The 14,834-nt window shown below is 45.0% G+C and overlaps 1 protein-coding gene across 2 annotated transcripts in view; it reads left to right on the top strand.

The window, feature by feature from the left end:
* The window catches only part of Cpsf160 (cleavage and polyadenylation specificity factor subunit 1), a 100,849-nt gene that overhangs the window by 55,435 nt on the left and 30,580 nt on the right, over positions 1 to 14,834 (top strand). For both annotated transcript variants that reach the window (XM_084590091.1, XM_084590090.1), the window contains one exon: positions 11,006 to 11,213. In XM_084590091.1, coding sequence (XP_084446217.1) covers positions 11,006 to 11,213 — 208 coding nt within the window. The remainder of the gene's footprint in view (positions 1 to 11,005; positions 11,214 to 14,834) is intronic.

The raw sequence follows: 14,834 nt of genomic DNA, 5'->3' as shown, positions 1-14,834 counted from the left end.
TGTAAGGACCAATGTAACGGTGCTGTAACTTGTCACAAAGGCCAGGAGTGCGTAATGGGGTCCAAAGTAACACCTCGTCGCCGGGACGGAACGAAACTTGGCGATGGGTTGCATCATAGCGGTACTTGCGGTCTTCCTGGCTAGCTTCCGTGTTGACGCGAGCAAGCCGGCGTGATTTGGCCACTCGGGAAAGGAACTGGTCAGGAAGAGAGGATGAGGAACTGGCATGTGTAGGAAGAAAAGAGGCGTCAAGAAAGGTAGCGGGAGAACGGCCGTAGACGAGGAAAAACGGGGTGTAACCTGTGGTCCGCTGTACAGCCGTATTGTAGGCGAACGTAACAAAAGGAAGTATTACGTCCCAGTTTCGGTGGTCCTGGTCGACATACATAGACAACATGTCAGAAAGCGTGCGGTGGAACCGCTCAGTCAACCCATTGGTCTGCGGGTGATAGCTGGAGGTCAATTTGTGATGTGTGGTTGAGGCCTCAATAACTTCGGCTACAATCTTCGACAGAAATGTCCGACCACGATCGCTGAGAAGCACTTGAGGGGCCCCATGGCGCAGTACGAGCGATTCCAAAAAGAAGGTCGCGACCTCATGTGCTGAGCCATTAGGCAGGGAAGCGGTCTCAGCGTAGCGTGTTAGGTGGTCGACGGCGGTGACGATCCAGCGATTACCTCGTGCGGACAATGGAAGTGGCCCGTATAAGTCTATGCCAACAACGGCAAAGGGAGTAGCAGGGCAAGGTAGCGGCTGTAGTAGGCCAGCAGGAGGAGAAGTGGGCCGTTTGCGGCGCTGACATGGCAGACAAGAGGCGACGTATTTTGCCACACTTGAGGCGAGGCCTGGCCAGAAGAAACGGGCTTTCACGCGGTGGTAAGTTTTATGAAAGCCTAAGTGACCGGCTGTAGCATCATCGTGGAAAGCCGCCAGGATACGGTTGCGAAGCGCTTTCGGAATAACGGGGACCCAACGGGTGCCTTCGGAGCAATAAATATAACGGGAGAGCACGCCGTTGTCAAGTTTGAACTTTTGGAGTTGCCTGCGCATCCTAGCGGTAGGAGGGTGAGAAGCACCGGTGAGAAGGTTGATTAGGGAAATACAGTAGGGATCTGCTCGCTGGTTTGAAATAATGGCGTAGTGATCTGGAGCAGCGGCAAGAGAAGCACAGGTTAAGGTTGGGGCTCTGGACGACATTGGGACGTCGAGGGTGCACGCAGGAAGGCTCGAGGAAGCACTAGGTGGTGATTCTGAGAGCGGGCAGCGGGAAAGAGCATCGGCATCTCGATGTTTGCGTCCCGATTTGAATATGACATCAAAGTGGTACTCCTGCAAACGCAGAATCCAACGGCCCAGGCGTCCAGTCAAATTTTTGAGGGTTGATAACCAGCACAGAGCGTGGTGATCGGTAACGATCGTGAAATGGCGGCCGTAAAGGTAGGGGCGGAATTTCTGAACTGCCCAAACGACGGCTAGGCACTCTTGCTCAGTGATGGTGTAGTTGCGTTCCGCTAGTGTTAGAGTTCGACTGGCAAACGCAATTACCTTTTCCCGAGAAGCGGTATCACGTTGCAGAAGTACGGCGCCGATACCGAGGCTGCTGGCATCGGTGTGAAGAATGGTGGCAGCAGTGTCGTCGAAGTGAGCGAGAACAGGGTCCGAAGTGAGGGCATTCTTTAGGGTTTGGAAAGCTTTTTCGCATTCTTCGGACCAATTGAAAGTAGTACGGTCTGTAAGGAGGCGGTGGAGCGGTGCAGCAATGGTAGCGAAATTTCGAATGAAACGGCGAAAGTACGAAGACAGGCCAAGGAAACTGCGTAGTTCCTTAGTCCGCTGAGGCCGTGCAAAGTTCAAAACTGCAGCAAGCTTGTCAGGGTCGGGTCGAATGCCATCGCGGCTGACGAGGTGGCCCAGGATCTTGATTTCTTTCTTGGCGAAATTACACTTTTTTGTGTTCAGCTGGAGACCGGCGGATGCCAGGCACGTTAGTACTTGATCAAGGCGGCATAAATGATCAGAAAAAGTTGCAGAGAAAATAACTATGTCGTCCAGGTAGCACAAGCATGTTTTCCACTTAAGTCCTCTAAGAACAGTGTCAATCATGCGCTCAAACGTAGCGGGGGCATTACAAAGTCCAAAAGGCATGACATTGAATTCGTAAAGCCCATCGGGAGTAGCGAATGCGGTTTTTTCTTTGTCGGCTTCGTGCATCGGTATCTGCCAGTAACCGGAACGCAAATCCAAAGTGGAGAAATATTCGGCGCCCTGAAGACAGTCGAGGGAGTCGTCAATTCGTGGCATAGGGTAAACATCTTTTCGAGTGACTTTGTTAAGTGCGCGGTAATCAACGCAAAAACGCACGGACCCATCCTTTTTTTTGACCAAGACGACCGGAGATGACCAGGGGCTAGCTGATGGCCGAATAATGTCTCGCCGGAGCATATCATTCACATTATCTTCTATGATTTTACGTTCTGATAAGGAAACACGGTAAGGGCGGCGGCTAACAATAGAAGTACCTTCTGTAATAATGCGGTGCTGTGCAGAAGACGTTCGGCCCAAGGTCGGAGAAGTGACATCAAAGGAGGCTTGGTGTTTTCGAAGTAATTCCTGCAAAGCTTGGCGGTGAGTCGCAGGAAGGTCAGGATTGATGGTGCCAAAGAGAACACAGAGAGAAGCATCGGAAGAAGCTGCTGGTGAGGAAGAGGGGGCGGTAAGGGTGGTGAGGGACACCGGGTGAATGTCCAGGACACAAGGAAAACATGTCCCTTTAGTCAGCACAATGGGCTCTGGGGAAGTGTTCGAAGCAGCGACAAGCGCTGTGCCATGCTCAAACCGAACAAGACTTGGTGGTAGCGCGATTCCGCGGGTCAGATGGCGATCAGAAGGCACGATTAGCACATCTCCGTTATCAATGTCAGTAGAAGTAAGCGCGACAAGTTGTTCGCATCCAGGGGGCAACACTGAGTTAGTAGCGGCAAGCAGGCGATAACGGGGCTCGGGAGGTTCAGAAGACGGATCGCTCTCGTTCATGTAAATGACCCTGTCGCGACACGAAATGCTGGCTGATGCGGCAGACAGAAAATCCCAGCCTAAAATAATTGGGTGAGCGCACGGTGACATCACGGCAAATTGTACATGGTGGCGGACACCATCAACAAAAACTCGCACAGTACACTTTGCAGAAGGCCGAATTATTGCACCATTAGCTCCGCGGAGTTCAGGTCCATCATAAGGCGTTTTCACTTTTCGCAAGCGGGAGCACAAGTCAGTGTGTATCACAGAAACAGCGGCGCCCGTGTCAACCAAAGCCTCAACAGATAATCCTTCAACCCGCACTAAAATAATATTCCAGGGACGTTCCGGAGGATTTTTGGGATGGCCGAAGAGTGCAGTTTTCCCTCCTAAAACTGCAGTGGTCAGTTTTCCGACAGGCGGGGGGTCGTCAGAGAAGCTTGACGGAGAGGCGAGGTGGAGCGGCGAAAAGGCGAAAGAGAACGGCGTCTTGAAGGCCTGTAACCAGCAGGCGGAGCGGGGCTTTCTGGCGGGGGTGATGAACGTCGGGGATAATCAGGGAATGAACGGTGATTAGAGCCGGAAAAGCGAGGAGGGTAGTCTGCTTCAAATGATTCGTAGCCGCGGCGTTCATTCTGGAGCCTGCGACGACAGAAGCGGGAAATATGGCCTCGGTACCCGCAGTAATAACACACAGGGCGGGCTGGGCGCCAGTTGGGGTAGTATGTCGGCGCCGCGGCAGGTGGTGCCAATGCAGCGACATGAGCAGTGGTAGGCGCCGGTGGCGTAGGTGCTCCAACTGCGGGCGGCAAGGACGTGATCTGGGCGTACGTTGGCACCTGACGGATGGTAGGAGCGACCGATGTTGGCGGGGAATGGGTCATTGAGGCCAGCTCTTCTTTAACAATGCTACGCAGGCCGGCACTTGAATTATGTGGCTCAGATGCAGGGCGGCACGAATTACCTTGAGCCGAGAGCTCTTCACGAATTATTTCGCGAATAAGCACACGGAGGTCAGCTTCGGCAGTGAAACCAAATGAAGTGGGATCAGGCTGCAGGCGTATTGACTGTAGTTCGTCAAGGCGTTGACAAGTCGATATGATGGCGTCAATTGTGGTTGGGTTCTGCACGGCCAGGGCGTTATAGGCGAGTGGACCAATACCTTTAAGGACGTGCCGAACCCGCTCGGCCTCTGGCATGGTGGCATTTATGCGCCGACAAAGTGCGAGAACGTCTTCGATATAAGAGGTATAGGTCTCATTGGACCGCTGAAGTCGGGCTTCTAGCTTCTTTTTGGCGGACTCCGTGCGAACAGTAGGAGCGCAGAAAATCTGGCGTAACTTTTGTTTAAAGGTAGGCCAATCCGGAATCGTCGACTCATGATTTAGAAACCACGTTTTGGCCACATCCGTCAAATAAAAGGACACATTAATTAATTTAAGAGAATCGTCCCATCGGTTGAAAGCACTGACCCGGTCGTAGCTGTCGAGCCAGTCATCAGCGTCGTCGCCGCGGAGACCGGCGAACATCTGAGGGTCGCGCTGACGGCTACTGACAGTCCAAGTGGCAAGGGGAGCTGGAGTCGAGTTGGTAGCAGCCGGAATAGCGGAGTGGCCCTCTTGTGTCATGACGATGGTGGTCGGGATCAAACGGCGGCCAGAACGAAGCTCCAGGTGGATGCAGGTGACGAAGCAGCGGGGAAATCAAGGCGCACCTCCACCACGTGTAAGGCAACGCGAAGGTCGGACTTGGGGAATCAGGCTTTATTACAGACCTGAAGCCTTGGTCGCACACTGCAGCCAAACACACTCCGCGATGACGATGGGTATCTACAAGAGGGAGCAGGATGAAGATGAAGCAGCACGTTCAGCAGTGTGGAAGATGAAGCGCCACACAGTGCTCACAATAGTTTCAATTAGGAGTTGAAGAAGGCTTTTGTGCTTGTGAAACTTTTTTGACATTTTTGCAGCTCTCAAAGTCTGAAAAATCAGTTGCCAACTTTGTTAATCTGTTGCAGGTATCACTAAACTTGCATTTCTTCTATTATTGCCGTGGGAAGGTTGAGTTGCAGACAGTGTGTGTGGGAATTCTGAAGTGCTTGTCGCTTTGGGCTTATAAATTAGCAGCAATATTGTGCTTGTGTACCATTTCTGGCATGTTGTTGGTTTTAGGAAACTGGATGGCAGTACACACTGAGGTTTCATTTTGTGCATACTGCCATTTCACAGTTCGGGGCATGCCCCCTCGAGAGGCAATGAACCCCAAGGGGTTGAAATTTCTGGAGCCCTCCACTAAGGCACTTCTCATAGGCCAAGGCGCATTGGGACGTTAAACCCCACAAAAAAACCAAGCCTTGGCATACTATATAATGTTAAAAATGAATCGTTTTGTGGGAGTACATATTTTTTAAATGTGTGAAGCTGTAATGATAGCAGTGCCACTGAGAGGCTCCCTTCGGACAAATGTACTACTTCCTTTCACGGTAGTAAGTGTTCAGAGAGGAGGTCTTGCAGTAAACGCAGATGAGTCAGCAAATGCCTTTATTGCTATGTATGACATGCGGTTCGAGTTGTTGAACTATCCCAGTTGTTGGCCATTGTTTACACGTGTGTGCAGCATTGAGTGTTTAGCAAGCAGTGACTTGCAAAGTGTCTACATGGGTAAATGACGTGTTGTCCTGGACCTGCTTTACAAGCGGGCTTGTTGGTCTGCACTATTGGGAGCATTGCATACTGTACTTAAATGTAATAATGCGAGTTGTGTCGCAGATCTGTGCTCCGCTGATAATGTTTATCTCTGGAGTACTTCAAGCTTAGGTAGCGCTCAAGTTTTTGCCATCAGACCAGTGCATCAGGTTAGAAACTGATAATGACTGCATGCTATTTATAAACGTAAAAATGATTCTGGTGTTCAGTGGAGGAAAAATTTTGTAACGAATGACTTTCTTCACTTCAGAATAAAAAAACTCGTATGGTAAGTTTTTGACCTCTTTACATGTACTCACAACTAGAAGAGCATTTCTTTTCAGTGTTTAAATACTTTCTATGGATCATTTATTCCTTCAGTACTATTCGTATTCATTATACAGTAAACTCTCACTTGAGTTAACTTCAAAGGACTAAAAAATAGAGTTCACTAAAATTTTCTAAAATATGGAACAGCATACATTGAGTCAAAGCTGAGAAATGCAGTTTATTGGATTACATGCATTTATATATATAAAGCGCATAACGGTTATATTGCTGCCTTTTTCATTTTGAAATAAAATCAACTTTTCTCTTGCACTGTCTAAAAGTGACAGTGCACAGTAAGGCACAGGAAGCAACAAAATTGTCCAGAGAGTCCATGCTTCTGTACATTTCCATGGCCACAGCATTTTGCTTAGGCAAGAAGTTAAACAACTTTCAGAGGCGACCTACAGCCTCTGCTAGAGTCACAGGACTTGAGTCTAGTTGTTCCGTTTCCTCTTGTTCATTCCACTCTTCTTGGGGATAAACACGAGAAAGCAATTTCTAGATCTTCTTGTTCAGCTCATGTAACTAGCTCACTGTCGCACTGGTGACAGCTGGTGAGAGATCTCTGTCCACATCCCAGGGCTGGTCACCTCGTCATGGTGTTCCTCATATTCGCTTTCACTACACTGGGGGAAAAAATTCAGATCTGTGCCAGCAGCTCTTAATTGTAGCTGGTTTTACTATCTACAAGGAGCCTGTCACCATCTTGGCCACCTGTCTGACGTTGACCTGAAACATTTTTGCATAGAATGCATAAGAAATCTGCTGGTAATTTTTTTAAAGTTTATTATTCTGAAATATTCACTAAACTGAAGTTTGCACAATTGAGAGTTTACTGTACTATTACTCTGCAGTATGTTGACGTACTATGCCTAGCAACAAAAGATGATGTTTGCTGAAAAGAATGACATTTTAAAATTGTCTATTCAGTCAATTCAGGCTAGCAGGGTCAACCCTATAGAGGACGTCTTGATAAGTCTGCTTAACAAGCCGCCATCAGTGCTTGATCATTTTTGAATGATACTCAGGTTGAACGGTTGAAGTGCAGTGGTGCATTTTGGCGCGAAGCACTCAACACACACATTGCTAAATGGACGTCAACAATGTGTGCAGAACAATTCTTCACAGTCACAACAGTTTTTTCTTTTTGCCTTCATTTCTTCATTCACATTCAGGAACTATTTGTTGAAAAGATACTTGGTCATCCATGCTGTTTTTTTGTTGTTGTTGTTGCTTCTATAAGTGCATGACAAAGAAGAGGCATCTTTAAAGCATTGTGGTTTCGTATTTCCTTATCACTAGTGGCTGTCACTAGCATTCCAGCACAGCAGCACAGTAACTCTTTTGACTGCTTTCTGCCTTTGCAGTTGTCAATTTTGAGTGCCATTGTCTTGCTTGGAAGAGTCTGATAAAACATACCTGTCTGTCTAATTGTCGTTGTAAACTTCATCGTGGGATGATTTATTGATTAATAATATCCTGTAGTTGTTCATCTCTCCATGCTCTCGCCACTTCATGGTCGGCCATCCTTGCTTTCGCTGCAAATCATTTTCCAGGCTATCCCATGCCTCTTCTGAAACCGGATTAGCCATCCATTGCTTGCTTCAAAGCCCTGAATGTCCTGAAGTAAAGCAGATTCCTTTGCTTTGGCCTATTTCATTGGGCTGGGCATGGGAATCGCAGACCATGATGGAGCCATACCTCAACAGCACTGTCCACTGCCTTGAAATATATTGTGTAGATTTATATCCTGGTGGGATTGAATGAAGTTCCTCCTTCAATCTTTGATATTCTTTCACTATCGTTGACATCTTCGACACTGCAGTCCCATACTGCTTTGCACTGTCCACTTGCCTTCGACCATTTTCTTGATGGTAAAATACTTTCGTCTTGTCTGATGGAGATGAACATGAGTGCACAAACTGCTGTCCTACCGTTGTTACCCAAAACTGAAATGGCTGAACGGAACAGGGAAAGAAGAAAAAAAAATTAAGAGGGATGCTTAGAACTTTGTAAGGATATTAAGGCCAACGCCTAGTTGGACATTTCATTAAACTTTTTGCACATTTTATTCACGCTTTGTGACATCTAATTCTCCCAGTACACACTTCAATCACAGCAGCACGTATCTCCCACATCCACTTCCTGATGGTAATTACAAGTGGCATTTTAAGCTGCTCTAGCCTCTTCTGCCGTATTAAATTTCTTTGTCTTCCTGCCTGCTACTGGGGTCTGGTGTGTCGCCACTCATGGCGATGTGGAATGAAGCTCTGAGCTCGCATGGAGACGTTTACAAGGCGGCAGAGTGCGCTTCAATCAGGCTTCCGCTGTTGACATTCCCTCCAGCAGTGATGGCACCCTCCCATGCCATCGTTAACATTGCCCTCCGACTCTGTAAGGACACCCTCCAGCGTCATTATGCTAGACAAGGAGAATTATGCACTGGTTCCCAGGAAGTTGGCATAGAGTGGCGGTTAGTAGCAGTTAGTGCACTCAGCTGGGGCATGGAAGGGTGGTGGTTTGGGTTTAAGTGTGGACTCACTTCATTTGTTTTTCTTATTAACTTAATTTTTTGTACCTCTCGACGTGACGTTGAAACATAGGGATTAAAGGCCCTCGCCTTAAAACAGACATATCATGTCCTGCTCTAGCTTTGTAACATCACTGGTCCTTAATCGCATCAATGCTACCACCTTTGGAGGGGGCAAGCTTTGGTTACGCCAGCACTGCAGACCACAAAACTTCATTGAACTGGTTGCAAAAATATGCATGGTGTCGCTGATTGATTTCACCTGAAAAAATATTCGCCGTTTCGAAGTTTAACTGAAACATTTTTGCATAGAATGCATAAGAAATCTGCTGGTAATTTTTTTAAAGTTTATTATTCTGAAATATTCACTAAACTGAAGTTTGCACAATTGAGAGTTTACTGTACTATTACTCTGCAGTATGTTGACGTACTATGCCTAGCAACAAAAGATGATGTTTGCTGAAAAGAATGACATTTTAAAATTGTCTATTCAGTCAATTCAGGCTACCAGGGTCAACCCTATAGAGGACGTCTTGATTGCAATTTTGAAGTGAATGGTGGTGTAGCTTAGCCTGCTGCATCGGTGCCAAAAAACTGTCAACACGTGCAGTTTACTTGCAAAATCAGGAGACAGTAGCAACAACAGTGTTTATTTTTTTGCCCTTTTCTAGCCTGCGTTACCTTTATTCTGATTGAATGTAGTGTCTTTGTTAATAGAATGTGATAATCTATTCATCAGGTCAACTTCAATTTTCTCTTAATGTCTTAACTGTTAAACAGTTTTTAAAAAAGTCTTTAAATTGTTTTTAATAAATACTTTATCATAAAGTGTTCATATGAAAGTATGGTAGCGCAAAGGAACAATTCTGCAAAATTATGTCAGAAAGTGAGTGCAATTTGCTGATCAGAGTAGTGCATATCTTGAAAAACTGCATTCCTTTGTTCTTGAGGGCTTGAGGGAAAATGTCACAGCTTGATTCAAGTACATAGAAAGCATAGAACATAACCAGTCTGTTTAATTATGCTATCAAATTCATAAACGTTTGGGTTTGTTTTTGTGTTGGTTGAATACAGGAAATGAAGCCTCTACAATCAAATTTTCAATTTCCCACTTTGGTGTCAGACCTGTGACAGCTATTCAGTGAATCTCTTTAATGTTCCCTTGAACAACATTTGTTTTGATTTAGGTAATACTGTTCGTTCTTTTCATACTACAAATGGGTTGTAGGTTTGGTATTTGAACTTCTGTACTTGTACAACTTATAAATGACCCTGCCGTGGTGGTGCAGTGGTTAGGGCGCTCGACTACTGTGCCTAAAGATGCAGGATCGAATCCTGGCCGCAGAGACCGCTTTTTGATGGGGGCGAAAAGCAAGGCGCCCGTGTGCTGTGCAATGTCAGTGCACGTTAAAGAACACCAGGTGGTGGAAATTTCCGGAGCCCTTCACTACGGCGTCTCTCATAGCCTGAGTCGCTTTGGGACAAACCAGACAACTTATGAATGCTCAGCTTGCTTCCTGAAGGAATGCTCAGCTTATGAGTGCTCAGTTCGACATGTTTTCTTGTATACCTAATTGGCATTAGTTTTCAAACGAATGAAGTACTAGAGAATGTCGTGCCTTTTGTCTTGAAACGTGATGTTACTGTGGCAGCACTGTTGGTGACAAGAGCTTTCGCAGTTTTCATGCTCTGGATATTTTCCTTGTAAATTCAGCCTGTGGTACAAATGTTTTGAATAAATAATACGAACTTGGCTCCTAAGCATTTTACTTCTTAATGCAGTAGAACAGTTTGCCTTCCTGCAATTATTTTATACCATTTTCAACAGAGAGCAATTCTTGAGCCAAGGAGCTGAGAATTGAATAAAATAGCTGTGGGGAATTCAGAGCATCAAGCCTGACCATGATTGCATTAGCCACATGGAGTGTCAGCACTTCGGACTCCTTTTTCATTGTTCTCTTGATTTTTGTACTTTGCTTTTTATTAATCGCTATTGTCCTGGAAAATGTCGTGCTCGAAGTTATGCTTCTTTCTCTCGTAATTCGAGAAAGTGTATGTTAAGTCAACACAAGTACTTGGCGTTAGAGCTGCTCTTTTCTGGAAAATCTCGGCCTTTGGTGAAATTTGCATTTTGACATCCTTGAAAAATGATCTCGCTATATATAGGCTTGCTTCCTATTGGCTGTATAATGTAATCAAGGATGTCAGTACAAACTTAGTCTGCTGCACATTCTTTGCGAGCAGATTGACTTGAAAAGGACATCAGAGGTTTGTATACCTTTGATGTCTGCCAGGTTCAACTTATTGTTTTTTAATTGGTCTTTGGAGGCTGTTGTGACTAATTAGGAAGTCAGTGGTTAACCTTGTAGAAGGGAGTTATGAAGCATATTATGGTTTGCAATGTTTGCAGATTTAAAGCTGTGCGTTTTGTGTTACTGTGTTCAGGGAGAACTTCGGATTAGCACACTTCCAACACACCTGACCTATGATGCCCCATGGCCAGTGAGGAAAGTGCCGCTTCGGTGCACTCCACATTTTGTCAACTACCACGTGGACAGCAAGACCTATTGCGTTGTCACGAGTCAACCAGACCCCTGCAATCATTTGGTTCGGTTCACAGGAGAAGATAAGGAGTATGAACTACTGGAGCGAGGTTTGTTTTTGTAGTCTCTCTTTGCCTTTCGAAGTATTGTAAGCTTTGACAGCTCAAAACAACTTGCCACCAAAAAAGACCTAATGTTAGGTGAATTGCACTTCAGATGGGGTAGGACTGGGTAAATGAGTTCATATGTGTACCTAGTCATAACAGATGTGTGATTAAGCATGGATGTCTATGTTGACAGTATTTGGATCCTGCAGACTTTTACAACAGATTGAAACCTTACACACTGTCAAGGTTTGTTGTGACAAGTTTTACTATGTGATCAAACTTAGTATTTTCAGTTAAATGAAGAGATCTAACTTTCAGTAGTCACAAAAAAAAAACTACACAAGGATGAGAGAAATGGCATTCTCTGATGGCACTTCGTTGCTAAAAATCTTTTGCTATGTAGCCATCAATGCACATATTTTGCAGCTGCTGCAGTGGCTCAGGGGCTTTGGCATTCAGCTGCTGATACCATGGTCAGAGATGCATGTGGCGGCTGTATTTTGAAATACAGAGGTGAAATAGAAATAAAAACACTAACGGTAGCCACTTCGTGTTTGCGTGTCAGCGGGCCTGACATGATGGGTTATGTCTTGTTGAGAAAGCCATGTCTGGGCGTAATTCCTTTGCCAGCACTGCTCTCCAGGCTTTGTGAAGAAACGCTGGTGGGATTATGCCCTTCACATTATAGCCCTAACTGCAACTTCTTTCTCGCTTTGAGAGCTTTCGCATTCAGTCTTGCCAACAGTGTACTACTTTGTGCCCCTTTGATAGGGATTTCTAATGTCATTTTGCCAGTGGCATTGTCCAAGCTAGAACCTTAAAGAAAAAGTCAATCCAGAGGCTTTCGTTTCATGTATGTCATCTTTGGTTGTTGTTTTTATTATTATTATTATGGGGGGGGAAGGGGGTATAATTTTTATACTTGTTTTTTTAACGCTAAATGAAAAAAATGTTGTGTGCAGCAAAAAATTATTTTCTTTGCTCACTTCAGGGTGTTTTTGAAGGAAAGAGCACTTATTGGTGCAGGTTTTTTTTTTTCGTTTGTTTTACTTTGATTATATTGAATGTCTGAACTTGCCAACTCAAAAAGTCGACATTTTGCTTCAACTCCCTTTATGTATTTGTATAAATTATATATTCAGTAGAAGTTTCAAAAGGCCGGTCTACTTAAGAAAGTAGAGCATTGAGACAGATGCAGCTGCTCGTTTTTAAAGTTTATCATAAAAACAGCGCATATGAAAGCTCTTATTCATGTTAATGCGAGCGAAGAAAGATCAGCAAAATTATCTATTTACACTACATTTCGCAATACCATTGAGACAGTAGGTCATTGCCACAACTAGATAGCATCTCCACTTGCTGGAGGCCTGATGTTGATAGCTGTGATTAATAATGAGGTCGGAACTGAGAATTTCGGCTGAAATTTGTCTGGATCCACATATAATACGAGGCGGAAACCTAACATTATAAAATTGGGGGAAAATCCTCTCATTATATGTGGAGTTTCACTATATTTTGCCGGCAGTTTCAGGAAAGGTATCCATGCCATCTTTCTCTCTGTCGCTGAAGTTGTACTATCCGTACTGTTTGTTTTTCTCTGTCCCAGAGGTTGTACTTCTAGTTTCCTTCCTTTTCATTTGCACATTGAGCATTGCAATATTTATTTATTTGTTTATGGGACTTTACTTGTTCTGTACACCACATATTGCACCTGTGTTATGGTGTGTGTGTTGCACACGATGAAAGAGGTTGACAGCATTGAGTGTGCCCAGCGAGAAGCAGCGACCGACCCCCCCCCTTCCCCCCCCCCCCCCCCCAACCCTCTGTTGGCCACCCACTCTAGCTTTTGTTTGTTTATTGATTTTCAACTATTTTTCCCTTTCAGCACCCAAAGCTTTTACATGGGCCTGCTCTTCTCTCATATATGTCCATTGCATTTGTGTGTTTGCATGGTGAAAAACAGCTTCCTCCATTCTTTTCTCCTACCTTTCTCTCGCTAGCTTTTTTCCCCCTTCCTCTTTGGTGCTCTGCCACTGTCGGGCCTTTAAGGTGCCTGCGCACGCTGTGCATTCATTTTTCAGAAAGATCGTGCAAAATGTCGTTTTCCTGCTACAGAGCGTGTAATTGCTGCTGCAGGTGACAATTTCATCTGTTACAAAGGCTACTACACAAACCTTTTGTCAGTTCGGCCACTGAGATTGCAAGAAGAAGGGTTGTCATAGTGAGTTGGCGTGCACTTGGTTGTTGCAGGCTGTTGCAGTACTATGAAAATACAGAAAACTGTATTTTAATAAGAGGCCAACCCTCAAGCAATGTGTGCTTTTGTTAGATACTTTACCGTAATTGCTGGATTGCAACGCAAGCTTCTTTACCAAAAATAGAAGTGAGAAGTCACTTCTGCATTATAGCTGATTACTATGCAGAGAAAAACTATGCTACAGATCTCAATATCTCATTGGGTCTCAAAAGATATGCGTTATCATCCAACTCAAACCAAATAACTATGCAAAAACACAAGGAATACATTCACGCATATATGTTTCTGGCTGACAGGATTTGTTTGCAGCCATGTGAAACTAATGTGGCCAGCACTCAGTACCCAAGGATGCTGGTGTGGCTTGCGCATTTGTGTCGTCAGCAGTGGAGTTGAGATTTTAAAGTTCAATACAGCTGATATTGCATGTTAGCCGTGGTAACCCATTTTGGGTGCATGGAAAGCTTGGCATTGTTGGTATCTGATGCACGTTTTGACGACATTGAGCTCACATGCTGCCGCACAATTTTTGCAACAAGTGCCACACATAAGGCAACTGCTTGACTAAATGCTACCATGAATGGTCATGCAGTTGAGCATCTTGGTCAAGTTTTACTTACAATGAGGCCTCTAAATGGACAGTTGCCACAGCAATGGTGTGGAGGGACTCTGCATTCATCTTCATATCAGTCTTGTAAGCAGTGCTGCAAAAGGGGCTAGTTATAAAAGCATATTTGCGTGGCTGGCTCTCTCGAAGAAGAATAGGCACTCAAAACATTTGCATGGTAATGGTGATTAGTAACTGCCATACTTTGTTACGGCTTGAAGATAGTCTCGCATTGGTAAGGCAAAAAAGCACAGGAAAACATCCCCCCCCACCCATGTTTCACACCCACAAAGTCTGCCCTCACATTGCATTCATGGTCGCATTTCATTTGTATAAACACTGCAGTTGAGATGTACAAGGTGCGCACAGGTGCTTGAAAACCTTGAATACCATTGAATTACGGAAGTCTGTTTTCAAGGCCCTTAAAAACCTTGAATTTATGACTGGTCCTTGAAGATTCTTGAATTCCTTGAATACTAAATTTGAACTGGTGTTTTTCGTCATGAAAACGTTTTTGTTGCTAAACTTTTATTCTTGACTGAGTTCTGAATGAACTGCGGGGAAGGAAACGTATCGATTTTTAGCCTATTTAGCGCATTCTCGTTAGGCGGCTGGCAACACTGCAGTGAGCGCGCATCCTGGGAGGGTATTTTTGCAGGTCGTGAACACGCAATCACGTGACACAAAAGTGACGTAAGCTACTACGTCACTTCTGCGTGTCCTGTCGACGTTTTTTTTTTTTTTTTTTCTTGTTTTTTTTTCT

The sequence above is a fragment of the Amblyomma maculatum genome, chromosome 1 (genome assembly GCF_055883805.1).
Source record: "Amblyomma maculatum isolate TAMU_Amacu chromosome 1, ASM5588380v1, whole genome shotgun sequence".
NCBI lineage: Eukaryota > Metazoa > Arthropoda > Arachnida > Ixodida > Ixodidae > Amblyomma > Amblyomma maculatum.
The sequence above is the reverse complement of the archived record's forward strand: the minus strand, read 5'-3'. Positions and strand labels throughout refer to the sequence as shown.